The following is a 22,035-nucleotide window of genomic DNA, read 5'->3' on the forward strand; positions in this document are numbered from 1 at the left end:
CTGCAATAGCCATTCCTGTCCCTGTTCTACCCAAGTCTCTGTAATGGCCACAACATCGAAATCCCAGGTACCAACCCATGCTGCAAGTTCACCTACCTTATTTCTTATACTTCTGGCATTGAAGTATACACACTTCAAGCCACCTTCCTGTTTACAGGCACCCTCCTTCGAGATCGATGCCATGTTCCTAACCTCCCTCCACTCAAGGTCCTGTACCCTAAAGCTACAGTCCAGGTTCCCATGCCCCTGCAGAGTTAGTTTAAACCCTCCCAAAGAGCACTAACAAACCTCCCCCCAAGGATGCTGGTGCCCCTCAGGTTCAGGTGGAGACCATCCTGTTTATAGAGGTCCCACCTTCCCCAGAAAGAACCCCAGTTATCCAGAAACCGGAATCCCTCCCTCCTGCACCATCCCTGTAGCCACGCATTTAACTGTTCTCTCTCCCTATTCCTCGACTCTCTATCACGTGGCACGGGTAACAAACCAGAGACAACAACTCTTTTCGTTCTAGCTCTGAGCTTCCAACCTAGCTCCCTGAAAGCCTGCCTAACATCCTCACCCCTCTTCCTACCTATGTCATTGGTGCCAACGTGGACCACGACCTGGGGCTGCTCCCCCTCCCCCTTAAGGACCCGGAGAACACGATCAGAGACATCACGTACCCTTGCACCTGGGAGGCAACATACCAAACGTGAGTCTCTGTCGCCCCCGCAAAACCGCCTATCTGTGCCCCTCACTATTGAGTCCCCAATAACAATCGCTCTACCTTTCTCCACCCTTCCCTTCTGAGCAACGGGGACAGGCTCCGTGCCAGCGGCCTGAACCTCGTTGCTTACCCCTGGTCAGTCATCCCCCCCCCACAAGTATCCAAAACGGTATACTTGTTATTGAGGGGAACGACCGCAGGGGGTCCCTGCACTGGCTGCTTCCTCCCAGTCCCCCTCACTGTCACCCATCTGTCTGCAACTTTCGGAGTAACTACTTCCCTAAAGCTCCGACCTATGACCCCCTCTGCCTCCCGAATGATCCGCAGTTCATCCAACTCCAGCTCCAGTTCCCTAACACGGTCTTGGAGGAGCTGCAGATGGGTGCACTTCTTGCAAGTGTAATCAGGAGGGACGCTAATGGCTTCCCTCACCTCAAACATCTTGCAAGAGGAACATTGCACTGCCTTCGCTGCCATCCCTCTAAAAGAGAAACTTTAAAAAGAAAACTGGATCTAAAGAAACAAACAAGCAAAATGCAGCACTTACCTGCTTACCACAACGGGTCTTATTATTAGGTTAGAGGAGGAGGGCGGGTGGGAGGCTCTACCCCTGTAGTGCCTCGGGTTCCTCGCCTGTGCGCTTTTATAGAGAAAAAAAAAATTCATTCATGGTGTGGGTATGTCCGCTGAGTTGGGAAGTTGATTTGCAGATGCTTTGTCCCCTGTCTAGGCAACATCTTCAGTAGTGAAGCCTCCTGTGAAGTGCTGCTGTACTGTGTCTGCTGGAATTTATTTGATTCTGTTGCTGCTGCTTCAGTTGCTTGGTTCTGGTTGTTTACTGTAGCGGCCAGTATATTGGGTCCAGGTCAATGTGCTTGTTGATGGAGTCCATGGATGAGTGCCATGCTTCTAGGAATTCTCTGGCTGTCCTCTGTTTAGCTTCTCCTATGATCGTTGTGTTGGCCCAGTCGAATTTGTGGTGCCTGTCATCTGTGTGCACCTGAGCTACAAATCTTTACACAAACCTTGAATGTGTATACTGTAATCACGGAATCGTCAGTAGCTGCTGTTTACTTACAAATAGAAACAGCTGGACCAGCTAGCAGTGGATAAAGTCTTTTCACTCCAGCATGAGACCATTAATTGGTCTTCTTATTATATTCTTTGTCCGACATAAAATACCCACTTTTCCCATAAGTGCAGTAGATGTCTCTCATGACCCTCCTCCTCTGTTTTCTCTCTTCCATTCTTGTTGGTATCTAATGTCGAACATTCTAACTCATCTCAAATCCCCATTCTCATTTCATCCCTGCTCTCACTAATCTGCACTGGTTTCTTGGCCAGAAACACCTTACATTTTAAATTCTCATCTGTGTCAATGTCCCTTCCTGTGACACAGACTGATTTCTTCCTCTGGACCATTGTCACTGAAATGTCCCTGCTGCCTTTCTGACCAATTTTACCTAGTTTTGTGGAGACTGAGGATCAAACGTGGAATTTCTGGATTGTTTTAATTTTACCAGCTGAATTCCAAAAATATATTTTATATAATTCTGACACATTTTTCTGGAATTGCCTTCTTGTCCTAAATAAGCACAGTTAAAATTTACAATCTGATAAAAAACATCTGAGTCCGTTTCCACAAAAATGTAATTACGCGTGGGAAATCATGTCTCACTAACTTGAGTTTTTTTGAAGAAGTAATGAAGGGGATTAATGATGTCAAAGCGGTGGACCTGAACTATACAGACTTTAGTAAGGCGTTTGACAAGGGTCTGCATGGGAGCGTGTTTGGCAAGATTAGTTCACATGGAATACAGGGAGAACAAGGCATTTGGATACAGAACTGGCTCGAAGACTGGAGGCCTGTGACTAGTGACCAGTGGAGTGCCACAAGAATCGGTGTGGGTCCACTGCTTTTTGTCATTTATATAAATGATTTGGGTGTGAACATGGGAGGTATGGTTAGTAAGTTTGCAGATTAAACAAAATTGAAACTGCAGTGGACATTGAAGAAGGTTACCTCAGAGTACACCGGGACCTTAATCAGATGGGCCAGTGGGCTGAGGAATGGGAGATGGAGCTTAATATAGATAACTGTGAGTTGCTGCATTTTGGAAAGGTAAATCAGGGCAGGACTTATACACTTAATGTTAAGGTCCTGGAAGTGTTACTGGAGTGCAGGTTCATAGTTCCTTGAAAAGGAGTTGCAGGTAGACAGGATTGTGAAGGAAGTGTTTGGTAACTTTCCTTTATTGGTTAGAGCATTGAGTGTAAGAGTTCTTTGAGAAGGTGACCAAAACAGGTAGATGAGAGTAAACTGGTTGATGTGGTGTATATGGATTTCAGCAAGGCATTCGATAAGGTTCCCCACAGTAGGCTATTGTACAAAATGTGGAGGAATGGGATTGTGGGAGATATAGCAGTTTGGATCAGTAATTGGCTTGCTGAAAGAAGACAGAGGGTGGTGGTTGATGGGAAATGTTCATCCTGGAGTCCAGTTACCAGTGGTGTACCTCAAGGATCAGTGTTGGGTCCACTGCTGTTCGTCATCTTTATAAACGACCTGGATGAGGGCATAGAAGGGTGGGTTAGTAAATTTGCAGACGACACTAAGGTCGGTGGAGTGGTGGACAGTGACAAAGGATGTTGTAGGTTACAGAGAGACATAGGTAAGCTGCAGAGCTGGACTGAGAGGTGGCAAATGGAGTTTAATGCAGACAAGTGTGAGGTGATTCACTTTGGTCGGAGTAACCAGAATGCAAAATACTGGGCTGATGGTAAGATTCTTGGTAGTGCAGATGAGCAGAGAGATCTCGGTGTCCAGGTACACAGATCCTTGAAAGTTGCCACCCAGGTTGACAGGGTTGTTAAGAAGGCATACAGTGTTTTAGCTTTTATTAATAGACGGATCGGGTTCCAGAACCATGAGGTTATGCTACATCTGTACAAAACTTTTATGCGGCCGCACTTGGAGTATTGTGTACAGTTGTGGTCACTGCATTATAAGAAGGATGTGGAAGCTTTGGAAAGGGTGCAGAGGTGATTTACTAGGATGTTGCCTGGTCTGGAGGGAAGGTCTTATGAGGAAAGGCTGAGGGACTTGAGGCTGTTTTTGTTAGAGAGAAGAAGGTTGAGAGGTGACTTAATAGAGACATATAAGATAATCAGAGGGTTAGATAGGGTGGACAGGGAGAGCCTTTTTCCAAGTGTGGTGACGGCGAGCACGAGGGGGCATAGCTTTAAATTGAGGGGTGATAGATATAGGACAGATGTCAGAGGTAGTTTCTTTACTCAGAGAGTAGTAAGGGTGTGGAATGCTTTGCCTGCAATGGTAGTAGATTCGCCAACTTTTAAGTACATTTAAGTCGTCATTGGACAAGCATATGGACGTACATGGAATAGTGTAGGTTAGATGGGCTACAGATTGGTATGAGAGGTCGGCACAACATCGAGGGCCGAAGGGCCTGTACTGAGCTGTAATGTTCGATGGTCTATGAGTTGGGAGGTCACATTGCAGCTAAACAGGACATTGGTTAGGCCACTTTCGGAATATTGTGTGCAATTCTGGTGTCCCTGCTATAGGAAGGATGTTGTAAAACTTGAAGGGGTTCAGAAAAGATTTACAAGGATGTTGCCAGGGTTGGAGGATTTGAGCTGTAAGGAGTGGCTGAATAGGCTGGGGCTGTTTTCCCTGGAGCGTTGGCAGCTAAGGGGTGGTCTTATAGAGGTTTGTAAAATCATGAGGGGAAGGGATAGGGCAAATCTACAAGCAGTGCTGTTTTATCTGAACTTCAAGGCCGTATCTGTGCTCCCAATGTCTATTAGTGAAGACAGAACGTGCTGACAACAGGCACCCCCATTAATTGTAAATGCACAAGTCGTAATCAGTTCCATAGATTCGCCACCCTCACTTTATCGCATCACACTGGTTGAAAATCATTGCTGGAGAAGGTACTTTATATCTAAACTTGTGCTGTTTTTGTCTTGGGAGTGTTTTAAAAGTTTTTCTCTGTAGCTAATTTTCTTTAATTTGCTTTAGGAATATTGAATGCAGATTACTCCAGTCAGCAATATAAATGTGAGAGCTTTTACAGACTTCTTGCATGTGTTGTTCATTGCTTTTCACACCCTCTAATATAGAGTGGGGAACTTGACCGACTGCAGAATCGAGCCATGTCACAGCCCTGTGATTTAATGGAGCCAAAGTCTGCCATATGCCAGCAAGTTTCTGGCTCTCCTGGCTGCAACATACCGAACCAATCATCTGGCCTGGCTCAGCAGCAGTATACTTGTAGTCCAGTCTCCATTGAACTAGCAGCCCGAGGAGCTTACCCCAGCAGCATGGGGCATCATCCACGGCAGGGCTTGGTTCGATTACCCACTGTGACCAACCAGCTCCGACTACAGCTACAGCAGAGGCTACAGGGACAACAGGTCAGTGCATTCTATTCACTCACCTTGTACCTAGTGTACATACCTCCTGCCACCCTGTATAACTGTCCTATGTGGGGAAATCACCACACCCATGGCTAATCACAATCTCCTAGAGAAATCCTCCTTCTCAGAAATGCACCTGTCCACCTGCCCAGAATTAAATCAGAGGGTGGAGGAGAGGGTATGGTGAGCTGTGGTATATAACATGTGTGCAGAGTATGTGTGAGGAGTGTACTCAGTCTGTACATAGCAATGGGAACAGCTTGAGGTGATCAGTACATAACGACTCGGAGTAGGAACAGGTATAATCAGCCTTTGGAGTCTGCTCCACCTTTTGATATGACCATGGCTGATCTCATCTTGGCTCCCCTCCACTTTTCTGCCCCCTCAATAACCCTTCAACCCACAGTCTCCTTAGATTTACTCATTGTCCCAGCATTCACCGTACTTTGGGGTAGTGAATTCCACAGATTTGCAATCCTTTGAGAAGTATGTTTTCCTCATCTCTATTTTAAACCTGCTCCCTTTTATCTGAAAATTATAACCTCTCGTTCTAGATGGCCTGACATGGGGATGCATCCTTTCAGACTCTACTTTGTCAATACCCTTTAGCATCTTGTATACCTTAATTGGATCCCTCATTCTTCTAAACACGACAGAGAGTGTTTAGAACTGCTCAATCTCTCTTCATAAGACAAACACCTTATTTCTGGAATCAATCTAGTGAACTGCCTCCAATACAACTAAATCCCTCCTCAAAGAAGGGGACCAAAACTGTATACAGTACTCCAGATGCCTTGTACGCTACTTTCATAAACTATCCCTTTAGCAACATTCCACTTGCCTTATTACCTGCTGTACCAGCGTACTAGTTTTCCCTGATTCATGCACAAGATTCCCCATATTCCTCTGGTTTCGCTCCATTTAGGTGATGTTGCCTTTTTATTCCTCTGACCAAAATGGATAATCTCCCACTTACCACATTAAACTCCATCTGCCAAATTTTGGCTTATTCACCTAACCTATCCACATCCATTTGTAAATTTCTAATTTATTCATTGCAAAATACTTTATCTATTTTAGTGTCATCTACAAGTGTGTCTATAGTACTTTCTTTCCCTGCATCAATGTCATTAATACTGATTGTAAATAGCAGGGGCCTGAGGACCAAGTTCGGTGGCACCTCACTAGTTAAATATGCCAACTGGAAAAAAGATTATCCCCTCTGCCTTCTGTTGGTTAGCCAAACCTCGACCCAACTAATAAAATTACCCCAACAACATGTGATCTTACCTTGTATATTCACCTTTTGTGCAGCACCTTTGCAAATGCCTTCTCGAATTGTATACAGAGCGATGACACAGATCATTCTGCTGTCTCTCTGCAGATGCACCAGAATCGACAGGCTACGATGAGTCATTTGGGTGCAGCAGGCTTGATGGGAATTGGACTGCGTGCTGGCATGCAGCAAATCACTGCCCAGGTATGAATCCAGTGGAGATCTCTGTTTTCATGGTTACTTAACAGGTTGGAGGCTTGGGGGAAGATGATGTAGGTCACTTTGTAACCACATGCTTGAAGACTCGGGTGCTGAGCAAGGGAGAGCTGATGACTGGGAAACTGTAGTAACTGCAGCATGCTTGAAGATGTTATAGGTTTTGATTACGCCTAAAGTATGCTGTGGCACACATGGAGATCTTAATGTAAGCACCTGACACTTAAATAGTCCTTCTCCATGCTGGACATCCAAAGTGATCTTTCCACATTTATGCCAAAGCACAGATGCTGGAAGTAAAGACTTGGAAGAAGTTTAGCAGCAGTGATGGTTCAGTCTCTCATATCTCTCCCTTCTCTCTCCAGGGCCCCCTCAATGCTCAGATGGTTGCTCAGCGACAACGTGAATACATTAGCCAGCAGCACAGACAGTGGCAGATGATGCAACAGCACGCCTTGCTGACAAGACAGCATATCCCAGCCAGCACTGGATCCCATCTTACACGCCCTCCTCCTTCACAAATCCACTTCTCACCCAGTTACAGCACATCAGGAAACACGTCTTCATCTGCCAGCCCCTTCCCATCACTGGTGTCCAGTGCTGACCCACAGCCAAACCCATTCAGCTCTCTCCATGGATCAGGGACTTTGAGCACAGGGATATTGGGCCAGACAGGGTCAGAGCCCAGAGCAGGTCTGATGCCTCAGATTCAGCAGAATATTTCACAGTATCTCACCTCAGGTAAGAAATAGCTGCTGTGAAATCCAAGGGTCTGAGGGGATGGCTTCCTGTGCTATATGATGGTGTTTGCTCTGAATTAACAGATTTGGACAATTCATTCCTATAAACCAAGGCATATTGTATCTCTATCATTTTCCCTAGATTGCAATAATACATCAGATATTGATGCCCGTGATCTCTTGGTGTGAATCAGTGGATATCAGTCAGGGCTCCTATTCTGTGATTTCTCTGCAAGATATCTTGCCTTCCCAGTGCTCATGTATAACAGATGCTGGTTATTTTCCAGCTTTACCCCAACAGGGAGACCCACCTGTGGCTCCAAATCCAAGTCGTGACAGCCCAACATTGTCTACACTGGTGCAGCCATCTCAGAGTTCCATGATGCAACAGACTGCAGCAACACCTGGATTTGAGACACCAGAAGGAAAGGTGTGGCAGCACGAACCCCCAGAAAACAACAGGTATTGCACTCACCCAGTGATCAATTAACATCGCTATCCATGTTGTGCCTCTATGTTTTTGTATGTGTGTGTGACATACTCTTATTTTCTAGCGTGTACACACAGGCCGGACAGCAGCAGCCAGGCAGTCTGGGGATGTACAACAACGTGAGTATCACTGTCTCTATGGACAATGGGCCTGCCTCTGTCAGTAACCTCAATCAAGTGTCAGGACAGATGCACATGGGGACCATGCAACTACCTTCAATCCGTTCAATATGCCCAGAACAGGTAAGCAGTTCAGCAAGTTTTGTCACATCAGGTTTCATTTGGACAGTGATGTTCAAGTCCTTACTGGATTTCCTTCTCTAACAGGTGCAACAAGTCCAGGTGTTTGCTGATGTTCAGTGTACGGTGAATGTGGTTGGTGGAGACAGTTATTTGAACCAGTCAGGTATGGCATCCCAGAAAGGCCAACCTGGTGGGCAGGCACCACAGAGCCAGCAGAAAAGCCTTCTCCAACAACTACTGACAGAGTGAGTGATGGATGGTGGTGAGGAGGAAAAATCAAACTGCACATCTCACTGATTCATACAGTAAACAGGTTCTGCAGTAGTGTCAGACACCTATTGAAAACTGGTTCACATTTCCTGTCTGCCTCTTGTTGGGACATAGACGGTCTCAGATCTGTACAGAAGCCCTCACCAGTTGCTCAGCAACTCTCAGGCAGAGGATGAGATGAAGAATCTAGCTAAGCAACATCAGACCACCAGGATGGCGGCGAGCGTTGGCTGTGACACAGGGAAGGAGAGAGGTTCTCATATCAGAGTAGACTGTGCGTGCAGGACAGGTCCACAACACTGCACTTAAACAAATGCAGCTTCAGCATAAAACCAACCATCTGATATTGCATCTGGCTGCGGTTTACATCCAACCTCTTCAGTAATACAGACCTGGCTTCGTATAGTTCATCGGCGAGAAAGACAAAAATGAGAAAGCAATAATTAGCGGGTGGGGTTTTAAGTATTTGTAGGTGAACATTCTTAATCTTGCAAATGCTTAGAATATTCCCAGCTGTGTAAAGCACAGCATTGTATTTAAGAATCTATGGTCCAGAGATGAGTTCTCACTGTAAATATTTCTGGGATGTTTCTCTGTTGTGGAAACAGTCAGTTTCATTCGTGGTCCTCAGGCAGCTAACACACTGACCTTCCTTTCTTGCGTGCAGACAGTTTGGGATCTTTGGGTAACTTGGGTGTTTGGGGTCGGGGAAAGGGGGGAGGAGGCGAGGACTGACTCTATTAGCAAGTAGTGTTTCAATTGACTGCACTGGCCTTTGAGGAAATGTTGTTGCCCATTAGTGAAGCAGTGCCCTGGACAGTCCTATTATCATATGACTTGTTATTAAAGCTGTTATTAGTGTTCTTGAATGCCACTACTGGGTCAACCTTCCTCTTAAGACCCTTCCCAATTGGTCAGAGGTTGATATCACCCTGACCCATAAATGTATTATTGTTTTTGGAACTGGCTCGCTAACAGCACTGTGGGTGTACCTGCAAATCATGGTGGTCAACATGGTAACTCCTCAGCACCTTCACAAGGAGAATTAGGAATGGTCTCATCTGTGACATCTAATTCCTGTGAATTAATAAATCCAGTTTGGATAGCATGATACTTGCAGTAAGTCCCACCTGATTGGTTCTTTCAGTTTTATTTCCTCCAAGATTCCTGGTTTGGGATTTTTCCCTGTTCACTAATCTATAACTAATTAAAAGGTCTTTTAAATAAGGCACTTCGCTCAGTGTATAGAGAGAGCAGAACCAGGATTATTAGTGGGTAAAATTAATTTTTTATATATATATATATATATATCAATGGTGCAAGAAATCTGCTTCTCTGCCCAGATGTCTTCAAATTATGAGAGTTTAATACAAAGTATTTTGCTGTATTTAAGATGAATCCTCTGAAAACACTAACCAGAGGCATTTAACTAACATTTGCTTCTCTTGTATTACTGTTTATCAAACATTTAATTACCAAGCTGTGAATAAAATCTCAGAATAAGTCTTTTTGTGGATTTGCATCTATTTATTGATCCTCAGTAGAGGAGAAAGAGAAAGATCAGCACAATCCATTCCTTTCAACATCTAAACAGCTTTATTAGATCACACTTTTTCTCAACGTGAGGCAATATATAAACCAAGACAATGAACGTTTCATCAACCTTTTGCCAGTGAATTTGCCAAGTACACCTAAACTCAGTTGAAACACCCTTACTGGATATACTAACATTTTATATAGCTAATGGAATCGACGTCCCAAATATTGGAAGGTAGGAGGAGAGTCAAGAAAGGATTTAATAAAATGTAGTGTCAGAATTTATAAATAGAGTCATAGAGATGTACAGCATGGAAACAGACCCTTCGGTCCAAACCGTACATGCTGACCAGATATCCCAACCCAATCTAGTCCCACCTGCGAGCACCCAGCCCATATCCCTCCAAACTCTTCCTATTCATATACCCATCCAGATGCCTTTTAAATGTTGCAATTGTACCAGCCTCCACCACTTCCTCCAGCTCATTCCTGTATCCAAATGACTAGTTCTCTTTGTATTCCATGAGATCTAACCTTGCTAACTAGTCTCCCATGGGAAACCTTGTCAAATGCCTTACTGAAGTCCATACAGATCATGTCCACCCCTCTGCCCTCATCAATCCTCTTTGTTACTTCCTCAAAAAACTCAATCAAGTTTGTGAGACTGATTTCCCACGCACAAAGCCATGTTGACTGTCCCTAACCAGTCCTTGCCTTTCCAAATACATGTACATCCTGTCCCTCAGGATTCCCTCCAACAACTTGCCCACCACCAACGTCAGGCTCACTAGTCCATTGTTCCCTGGCTTGTCTTAACCACCCTTCTTAAACAGCAGCACCACGTTAACCAACCTCCAGTCTTCCGGCACCTCACCTGTGACTATTGATGATACAAATATCTCAATAAGAGGCCCAGCAATGACTTCTCTAGCTTCCCACAAAGTTATAGGGTACACCTGATCAGGTCCTGGGGAGTTATCCATCTTTGAGTGAGTTTCAAGACATCCAGCACTTCCTCCTCTGTAATATGGACATTTTTCAAGATGTCACCATCTATTTCCCTACAGTCTATATCTTCCATATCCTATCCCACATTAAATACTGATGCAAAATGCTCGTTTAGTATATCCCCCATCTCCTGCGGCTCCACACAAAGGCAACCTTGCTGATCCTTGGGGGGCCCTATTCTCCCCCTAGTTACCCTTTTGTCCTTAGTGTATTTGTAAAAGCCCTTTGGATTCTCCTTAACTTTATTTGCCAAAGCTATCTCATGTCCCCCTTTTGCTCTCCTGATTTCTCTCTTAAGGATACTCCTACTGCTTTTACACTCTATCGATCTATCCTGTCTATACCTGACATATGATACCTTCTTTTTCTTAACCAAAACTTCAATTTCTTATGTCATCCAGCAATCCCTATACCTACCAGCCCTTGCTTTCACCCTAACAGGAATATACTTTCTCTGAACCCTCATTATCTCACTTCTGAAGGCTTCCCATTTTCCATCTGTCCCTTTACCTGCAAACATCTGCACCTAGTTAGCTTTTGAAAGTTCTTGCCTAATACCATCAAAATTGGCCTTCCTCCAATTTAGAACTTCAACTTTTAGATCTGGTCTATCCTTATAAAGGTTGAGATTATGGTGGCACAGTGGTTAGTACTGTTAGGCGTCAGCATCAGGGACCAAAGTTTGATTCCAGCCTTGGAAGAGAGTGTGTGGAATTTGCATGTTCTCTCTGTGTCTGCATGAGTTTTGGTTGGGTGCACCAGTTTCCTCCCACAATCCAAAGATGTACAGTTCAGGTGGTTTAGTGGTTGCTAAATTGTCCATGTTAGATAGATTAGCCATGGGAAATGCAGAGTTACAGGGATAAGATGATGCGTTGGTGCAGAGTTGATGGGCCAAATAGCCTGTTTCTGTTCTGTAGGGACTAGAGTACACAGGAAGTTGTGCTAACCCTCGAATTTGACCCCTGGTGGAGAAGTGTGTTAATCCTCCTCCTGTGAGTCCTAAATGAATGCTCCAGGCCCAAAGTCAGGAGTGAAATTTGGTATGTGTGGGGACAAGCATGATATTTAGACAGAACTGATCGCATGAAAGGAACAGACACACAACACTGCAACTTACATGATCCAAGTTTTATAACATATTTCAGCTTGTTTTGGACGAGTTTAGATTTCAGGGCAATAGTCCCAGATCAGTCAGGATAAATTAGTTTGATGTAATGGATGCAGAAACACTGACATGGTTCCCTGTGACAATGTGCAGTTCGATGAAGATGACTCTTTTAATAGCCAGTCACTTCAACAGCTTCAGTTTTTTCATAATGTTTTGCACCTTGTCCTTGGGATAGGGCTTCAGGGCCAAGCAAGTGGCAATATTCTCTGGTTGTTCAATCCATAACTTGTGATCAATGTTGGCATTTCTCAGTGTCTCAGCAAGTTTGATCAGCGCCTGTTCATCTGCTGCCTGCATTGAAACATGAAATCAATTGTAATCTATATTGAGTAATACCACATCAAACAGACCCTTCTGTGCAACTTGTTCATGCTGACCCAGTTTCCCCAAACTAAATCCGTCCAACTTGACTGCATTTGACCTATACCCCTCTAAACCTTTCCTTTTCATATACCTAGCCAAATGTCTTAAATCTTGTAAGTGTACCTACATTTACCAATTCCTCATTCCACACACTAACCACTCCAGAACTAGAGGGCATAGGTAAGTGAGAACGCATTTACGTGGTTTCCAGTGATCAGTGCTGGAGCCACTGTTGTTTGTAATATACATAAATGATCTGGAGGAGGGCATTGGTGGTCTGATTAGTAAGTTTGCAGATAACACGAAGATTGGAGGTGTAGCAGAAAGCATAGCAGACTGTCAAAGAATACAGAAGAATATAGATAGACTGGAGAGTTGGGCAGAGAAGTGGCAGACAGAGTTCAATCCAGACAAATGTGAGGTGATGCATTTTGGAAAATCTAATTCTAGAGCAAACTATACCGTAAACAGAAGAGCCTTGGGAAAAGTTGATGAGCAGAGAGATTGGGAGTTCAGATCCATTGCACCCTGAAGGTGGCTGCACAGGTGGATAGAGTGGTCAAGAAGGCATATGGTATGCTTGCCTTCATCAGACAGGGTATTGAGTACAAGAGCTGGCATGTCATGTTAAAACCATACAAGACTTTGGTTCAGCTGCATTTAGAATACTGTGTACAGGTCTGGTCGCCACATTACCAAAAGGATGTGGATGCTTTGGAGAGGCTGCAGAAGGTTTACGAGGATGTTGCCTGGTATGGAAGGTGCTAGCTATGAAGTGAGGTTGAGTAGGTTAGGATTGTTTTCATTCGAAAAAAGGAGATTGAGGGGGGAACCTACAAAATCATGAAGGGTATAGGAGGGGCGGATAGAAATAAGCGTTTTCACAGGGTGAAGGATTCAATAACGAGATGTCACGCTTTCAAGGCGAGAGGTGAAAGGTTTACACACGTAAAGTACTTTACACAGAGGGTGCCAGGTGCCTGGAACACGTTGCCAGCAGAGGTGGTAGAGGCAATCACAGTAGATTCATTTAAGGTGCATCTGGACAGATGCACGAGTAGGTGGGGAGCAGAGGGATACAGATGCTTAGGAATTGGGCGATAGGTTTGGACAGTGGATTTAGTTTGGCTCAGGCTTGGAGGCCCGAAGAGCCTGTTCCTGGGTTGTAAATTTTCTTTGTTCTTTGTTCCTTGTTTAGACCTCCTGCATTGATAGAAATGCAGTTTAATTTGTCAGTCCTATCTTGTTCTCTGCTTTGTTCCTGCCTGTCCTGACTGTTTGACTCACTCCTTTTCCCAATTGTACCAGTCTCAGATTGATCTCTTTCCTCACAATTGCCCTGGGTCCCACCCCACCACCTTACTAGTTTAAATTCTCCTGTGAGTTCTTTGAATTCAAGGAGTAGCAACTACTGTTTTATATGCTGTTGCATTGTTTTGGAACTTTGGAAAAAAAATCAAAACAACAGCAGCTTTAAAAAGGAGAAGAACAGACAAAGGAAGCACATGGTGAAGTCATTGCAGGAGAGAGAGAGAGAGAGAGAGAAAACCTGCACAGTTACTGCCTTTGCTGCTTGAATTCACGTATCGCTGGACATCAGAGTGCGTCTGGGAAAATTAACAAACAGTGAAATTCACAATTGATCTTGGAGGAACTGTTGGGTGAGGTTCACAGGACAGAATCAGATTAGTTAATCGTTGTTTTAAGTGGGGCCTACAGAGAATCTGCAGTAGTGAGTAGAGTGGGTTCTTTCTCGATTGTATGTTTTTGGAGATATGTCTCTTGATTAAATTTAAAATATAAGCAATAACTATTAATTTAACCTGGGGCAGTGTTTGTAGAAGAATATGTTTTTGTGGAATCGGACTCTGTAGATTGTGAAGGAGCCAAAATGGCCTTTAATAGAGAGATATGTACTTCTTGTCAGATGTGGTAGTTTAAAGAGAGTTAAGGGTTACTGCAGATTATATCTGCCATAAATACTGTTGGCTGCGAATCTTAACAGATCGAATGAACCGGTTGGAGAGACGGTTAGAAGTAATGAGGAAATTACAACAGCAACAGTATGTGATGGATGGCAGTGATAGGAAGGGGAGGAAAGTCTCAGATACAGTCACATAGATGGGTTAACTCCAGGAAAGGCAAGAGAGGGGTAGGCAGCAAGTGCAGGAGTCTTTTGTGGCTATACCCATTTCAAACAGGTATGCTGTTTCGGAAAATGTAGGGGGTAATGGATTCTCAGGGGAACGTAGCACGAACAGCCAAGTTTCTACTATGGAGACTGGCTCTAATGCAACGAGGAGTATGTCGGGTTCCAAGAGATCAATTGTGTTAGGGGATTATCCAGTTCGAGGTACAGACAGACTTTTCTGTGGCTGGCAACAAAAAAGCAGAATGGTGTGTTGGTTCCCTGGTGCCAGGATCAAGGATGTCTCAGAGAGGGTGCAGAATACTCTCACGGGGGAGGGGCCAGCAAGAGGTCATTGTCCATATTGGAACCAACAACATAGGAAGACAAAAAGGTTGAGATTCTGAACGGAAATTACAGACAGTTAGGTAGAAATTTAAAAAAGGAGGTCCTCGAGAGTAGTAATATCTGGATTACTCCCAGTGCTACAAGCTAGTGAGGGCAGGAATAGGAGGATAGAGCAGATGAATGCATGGCTGAGGAGCTGGTGTATGGGAGAAGGATTCACATTTTTGGATCATTGGAATCTCTTTTAGGGTAGAAGTGACCTGTACAAGAAGGATGGATTGCACCTAAATTGGAAGGCGACTAATATACTGGTAGGGAAATTTGTGAGAACTGCTCAGGAGGATTTAAAGTAGTAAGGTGGGGGAGGGGGGGGAGGTGGGACCCAGGGAGATAGTGAGGAAAGAGATCAATCTGAGACTGGTACAGTTGAGAACAGAAGCGAGTCAAACAGTCCGGGCAGGCAGGGACAAGGTAGGAATAATAAATTAAACTGCATTTATTTCAATGCAATTAGCCTAACAGGGAAGGCAGATGAACTCAGGGCATGGTTAGGAACATGGGACTGGGATATCATAGCAATTACAGAAACATGGCTCAGGGATGGGCAAGACTGGCAGCTTAACATTCCAGGATACAAATGCTACAGGAAGGATAGAAAGGGAGGCAAGAGAGGAGGGGGAGTGGCACTTTTGATAAGGGATAGCATTACAGCTGTGCTGATGGAGGATATTCCCGGAAATACATCCAGGGAAGTTATTTGGGTGGAACTGAGAAATAAAAAAGGGATGATCACCTTATTGGGATTGTATTATAGACCCCTGAATAGTCAGAGGGAAATTGAGAAACCAACTTGTAAGGAGATCTCAGCGATCTGTAAGAATAATAGGGTGGTTATGGTAGGGGGTTTTAACTTTCCACACACAGACTGGGACTGCCATCATGTGAAGGGCTTAGATGGAGAGGAATTTGTTAAGTGTGTGCAAGACAATTTTTTGATTCAACATGTGGATGTACCGACTAGAGAAGGTGCAAAACTTGACCTACTCTTGGGAAATAAGGCAGGGCAGGTGACTGAGGTGTCAGTGGGGGAGCACTTTGGGGCCAGCGACCATAATTCTATTAGATTCAAAATCAGGAAATCAGGAGGGCAAAACAGGGACATGAGACAGCGTTGGCAAATAGAATTAAGGAGAATCCAAAGAGTTTTTATAAATACATTAAGGACAAAAAAGTAACTAGGGAGAGAATAGGGCCCTCAAAGATCAGCAAGGCAGCCTTTGTGTGGAGCTGCAGAAAATGGGGGGAGATACTAAACGAGTATTTTCCATCAGTATTTACTGTGGAAAAGGATATGGAAGATATCGACTGTAGGGAAATAGATGGTGACATCTTGCAAAATGTCCATATTACAGAGGAGGTAGTGCTGGATGTCTTGAAACGGGTAAAGGTGGATAAATCCTCAGGACCTGATCAGGTGTACACTAAACTCTATGGGAAGCTAGAGAAGTGATTGCTGGGCCTCTTGCTGAGATATTTGTATCATCGATAGTCACAGGTGAGGTGCCGGAAGACTGGAGGTTGGCTAACATGGTGCCACTGTTTAAGAAGGGTGGTAAAGACAAACCAGGGAACTATAGACCGGTGAGCCTGACCTTGGTGGTGGGCAAGTTGTTGGAGGGAATCCTGAGGGACAGGATGTATATGTATTTGGAAAGGCAAGGACTGATTAGGGATAGTCAACATGGCTTTGTGCGTGGGAAATCATGTCTCACAAACTTGATTGAGTTTTTTGAGGAAGTAACAAAGAAGATTGATGAGGGCAGAGCAGTAGATGTGATCTATATGGACTTCAGTAAGGCGTTCGACAAGGTTCCCCATGGGAGACTGATTAGCAAGGTTAGATCTCACGGAATACAGGGAGAACTAGCCATTTGAATACAGAACTGGCTAAGAGGTAGAAGACAGAGGGTGATGGTGGAGGGTTTTTTAAACTGGAGGCCTGTGACCAGTGGAGTGCCACAAGGATCAGTGCTGAGTCCTCTACTTTTTGTTATTTACGTAAATGATTTGGATGTGAGCATAAAAGATACAAGTTAGTAAGTTTGCAGATGACACCAAAGTTGGAGGTGTAGTGGACAGCGAAGAGGGTTACCTCAGATTACAACAGGATCTGGACCAGATGGGCCAATGGACTGAGAAGTGGCAGATGGAGATTAATTCAGATAAATGCAAGGTGCTGCATTTTGGAAAAGCAAATCTTAGCAGGACTTATACACTTAATGGTAAGGTCCTAGGGAGTGTTGCTGAACAAAGAGAGCTTGGAGTGAAGGTTCATAGCTCCTTGAAAGTGGAGTCGCAGGTAGATAGGATAGTAAAAGTGGTGTTTGGTATGCTTTCCTTTATTGATCAGAGTATTGATTACAGGAGTTGGGAGGCCATGTTGCGGCTGTACAGGACATTGGTTAGGCCACCGTTGGAATATTGCGTGCAATTCTAGTCTCCTTCCTATCAGAAAGATGTTGTGAAACTTGAAAGGGTTCAGAAAAGATTTACAAGGATGTTGCCAGGGTTAGAGGTTTTGAGCTATAAGGAGAGGCTGAACAGGCTGGGGCTGTTTTCCCTGGAGTGTCAGAGGCTGAGGGGTGACCTTTTAGAGGCTTACAAAATTATGAGGGGCATGGATAGGATAAATAGGCAAAGTCTTTTCCCTGGGGTCGTGGAGTCCACAACTAGAGGGCATCGGTTTAGGGTGAGAGAGGAAAGATATAAGAGAGACCTAAGGGGCAACTTTTTCACACAGAGACCGGTACGTGTATGGAATGAGCTGCCAGAGGATGTGGTGGAGGCTGGTACAATTGCAACATTTTAGAGGCATTTGGATGGGTATATGAATAGGAAGGGTTTGGAGGGATATGGGCTGGGTACTGGCAGGTGGGACTAGATTGGGTTGGGATATCTGGTCGGCATGGACGGGTTGGACCGAAGGGTCTGTTTCCATGCTGTACGTCTCTATGACTCTGGCAAATCTTTCTGCCAGTATACGAGTCCCCTTCCAATTCAGGTGCAATCCGGCCTAATTGTACAAGTCACTTCCACCCCAGAAGAGACTTCAATTATCTAAAAAATGTGAACACTTCCCCCCTGCACCAGCTCCTCAGCCATGCATTCATCTGCTCCATCCTCACTAGCTCATGACACCAGGAGTAATACAGATATTACTACGCTGGAGAACCTTTTTTTTGAAAATTCCTGCCTAACCTTCTATATTCTCCCTTTAGAATCTCATCCCTTTCCCTTCCTATTTTATTTGTTCCAATGTGTACAATGACCTGGTCCCTCTCCCCTTTGAGAACATTCTGCATCACCTCAGAGAAATCCTTGATCCTGGCACCAGGGAGGCAACACACCAATCTGATTTCTCACTGTCGGCTACAGAAACATCTGTCTGTGCCTCTGACTGGAGAGTCTCCTATCATAATCGATCACTTGGAACCTGACGGACTCCTTGTTACATTACAGCCAATCTCATTACCAAAAACTTGGCAGTTCGTGCTATATTCCCCTGAGACTCCAACACTCCCTACGTTTCCAAAACAGCATACTTGTTAGAAATGGGAATAGCCACAGGAGACTCCTGCATTACCTGCCTACCTCTCATACCCTCCCTGGAGTTAACCCATCTACCTAACTGTATCTGTGTCTTTTCTCCCCTTCTATAACTACCATCCATTACACTCCCTAGTTCCTGTTAATTCCTTATTGTCTCTAACTGCTGTTCCTACTGATCCATGTAATTTGATAGGATTCGCAACGAAAGACACTTCCTACAGACATAATTATCAATAATATGGGAACTCTCTCAATGGACAGGTAGAGCACATCACTCTACTAAAGGCTATCTTTGCTCCTTCACAATCTTCAGACCCGGAAAATAGCCCATCTTATGTTAAAAAAAATCACAGCTCCAGGCTAACTTAGTATTGATGGTTTATATTTTTAAAATTTAATAAAGAGACAGATTTCAATAAAACATATAATCAAGAAAGAACCCATTCTACTCACTATTGGAGACTGACAGCAAGGTCACACTTAAAAACTATGCACTTATCTGTTTGTGCTGTGAGCTCTCGCCCTCAGGTTCCTCCAAGGTCGGCTGTGAATTTCGCTGTTTGTTAATTTTTCCTAGATACCATCCAATGGCCAGATATAAATGGACTCAAACTGTACAGATTCACTGCTGTGTCAGACAGTAGTGTAGGTTTCTTTCTCTGACCATGTGGTCACTTCCTTTGTCTGTTTCTTCCTTCCTAAAGTGCCATTGTTTTGACCTTTATCCCCCAAAGTTCCAAAACAATGCAACATCATATAAAACAGTAATTGCTGCTTCTGGAATTCAAGGAAATCACCTCCAACACATAAAATACCTCAAAAAAAGGAGCAACTCTTACACCCACAATTGTTTCCTGTCTTCCATCTTGGATGACCCAGAATATACTTATATCATGATTCCAATTAAGTTTCTGGTCAATGGTAACTCTTAGGATGTTGTTACTGGATTTAGTGACAGTAATGCTGTTGAATGTCAAAGGACAGTGGTCAGATCCTCTCCTAAGATGGTCATTGCCTGGCATTTGGGGCATGAACTTCACTTGCCACTTTTCAGCCCAAGTCTGGTTGCTGTCCATGTCTTATTGCATGTGAACGCGGACTGCTTCACTATCAATCGAGTTGTATATGGTGCTGAACATTGTGCAATCATCAGTGAACATCTTACTTCTGATTTTATGATTGAAGGAAGGTCAGTGATGAAGCAGCTGATGGCTGGGCCTAAACGACTACTATGAGGAACTTCTGCCAAATTGTACTGCATTTGCCAGATGTTTGGCCATTCACTCAACTTGTCTAAATCACTTTGAAGCCTCCTCTCAGCTCTGTCAGTTTTGTGTTGCTAGTAGACTTGGAAATCATACATTAACTTTCCTCATCCAGACAATGTACATATGTCATGAACAGCTGGGACCCAAGCACTGATCCTTGTGATACCCTACTAGTCACTGCCTGCCAATGGAAAAAGGTCATATTGAAAGCCACACTGTTTCCTGTCTGTCAAGCAAATCTTGATATTAGCAATTTTTGAGAAGATTTGGAGCTCAGGATGATGGTAAATATGTGAGTTAGCTCAAGATATTATATCACAGCTTATTGTAGCTCTGTTTGTGGGTGTTGGGATGATTGCTTCTGAAGAATTTGGTCCATTGTGTTATTTTTCTGTAGATGCTCGTTGAAGCTCTCCGTTAACGGTACGTTCAACTGTCACGACTAGGAACGGGAGTCTGTCGTCATTCCCCTCCTCTTTTGTGAATTTTATGCCTGTCAGGATATTGTTGATTGTGTTGTATGCTTCCTCTAATTTGTTCTGTTTTGTGATGACAAAGGTGTCATCTACCTAGCGGACCCAAAGTTGGAGAGATGGGAGGGCAGCTTGTTCAAGTCTCCTTCCACCAAGAGCCCTGATACTGGTGATCCTGACAGGCATACAATTCGCAAAAGAGGAGGAGAACAACAAAACACTCCCATTCCTAGATGTGACAGTTGAATGTACAGTTAATGGAGAGCTTGAAACCGGCGTCTACAGAAAAACAATACACACGGACCAAACCCTTAACTTCAGAAGCAATCAAGACATTGTTACAACGAGCTACATCACACTGCAGCACCCAAGAACTACAAAAAGTGGAACAATATATGTTTTCAAGAAAAACAGGTATCCAATAAACACAATCCATTGATTCCTCAGAAACAAACCCAAACAAGCAGACACAACACAACCAAAAACTATAGTCACATTACCTTACATCAAAGACATATCAAAAATGACTTCCAGACTGCTCAGACCCCTTGGCATCATGGTAGCTCACAAACCTACCAACTCACTTAAACAGCGACTAATAAACCTAAAGAATCCAATAGAAACAACCAGCAGAACTAAGGTCATTTATAAGATACCATGCAAGAACCGTGAAAAACACTACATCAAACAAATTATCAGGAAACTTGCCACCAGGATGTATGAATGCCAACTGGCCACCAGAAGCCACGACCCACTAACACTAGTTTCTATACATACAGACAAAGAAGGACACCACTTTGACTGGGACAACACACATCCTAGGACAGGCAAAACAAAGACACGCATTCTAACCAGAACTCCATCAATAAACACATCGATTTACATCCTATCTAACTTCCCTTGAAAAAAAACTGGAAAAGACATCACTCACCTGAAGAAACCAAGACCTATAAAGAGAGAGGCAGGACATACCACCAGTGCTTCACCAGAGACTCTCACCGATGATGTTACATAGTATGGTGATGAAATGTCTGAAAACAAACCTCCTAGCTCAGCGAGCTAACTTGCATACAAATCTTGATATATTACACCTTCTCTCTGTGCTTTAAGTTTTCCCACTAACCGCTTAAAAGGGACCTTATCAAAAATCTTCTGAAAACCCAAATACATCATATCTACTAGGTCTCCCTTGTGTGCTACTGGTTACATCCTTTAAAAAAACTTGATAGATTTGGTCAAGTAAATGTTTAGTAATTGCATCTTTTATAAGAGACTCTAGCATTTTCCCCACAACTGATGTTAGGCTAACTGGTCTGTAATTCTCAGTCTTTTCTCTCTCCCTCCCTTTGTAAGTGGTGAGGTTATCTTTGCCACACTGCAATCTGTAGGTACTGCTCCAGATTTGATAGAACTTTGGAAGATGACCAGTGCATCAAATATTTCTAGGTCCACTTCTTTTAGTATTCTGAAATATAGATTATCAGGCCCTGTTGAACTCTCAGCCTTTAAACCCATTAGTCTACTTTTGATCATCAGTAAAGTATCATCATCAGTGCTATCAAGCAGCACTTGTTTGGCTATTACCTGCTGTCTGAAAATCAGTTAGGTTCTGCCAGGGGCACTCAACTCCTTAACTCATTAAAGCCTTAGTTCAAACACAGACCAAAGAGTTGACTCAAGACGTGAATTGATCATGACAGTCCTCCACATTGGACAAACGGTGGCATCGAGGACTGTTAAAACCCATGGAA

At 43.9% G+C, this 22,035-nt stretch overlaps 1 protein-coding gene across 1 annotated transcript in view; it reads left to right on the forward strand.

Annotated features, from left to right (window-relative positions):
- The window catches only part of ncoa1 (nuclear receptor coactivator 1), a 102,744-nt gene extending 92,856 nt beyond the window's left edge, over positions 1–9,888 (forward strand). The window contains exons 14-19 of the mRNA XM_072580187.1: positions 4,850–5,143; positions 6,531–6,626; positions 7,004–7,379; positions 7,666–7,840; positions 7,933–8,110; positions 8,195–9,888. Of these exons, the coding sequence (XP_072436288.1) occupies positions 4,850–5,143; positions 6,531–6,626; positions 7,004–7,379; positions 7,666–7,840; positions 7,933–8,110; positions 8,195–8,359 (1,284 nt within the window). The 3' untranslated portion in view covers positions 8,360–9,888. The remainder of the gene's footprint in view (positions 1–4,849; positions 5,144–6,530; positions 6,627–7,003; positions 7,380–7,665; positions 7,841–7,932; positions 8,111–8,194) is intronic.
- The last annotated feature ends 12,147 nt before the right edge of the window (positions 9,889–22,035 follow it).

Source organism: Chiloscyllium punctatum, chromosome 11, assembly GCF_047496795.1.
Source record: "Chiloscyllium punctatum isolate Juve2018m chromosome 11, sChiPun1.3, whole genome shotgun sequence".
Taxonomy (NCBI): Eukaryota; Metazoa; Chordata; class Chondrichthyes; order Orectolobiformes; family Hemiscylliidae; genus Chiloscyllium; species Chiloscyllium punctatum.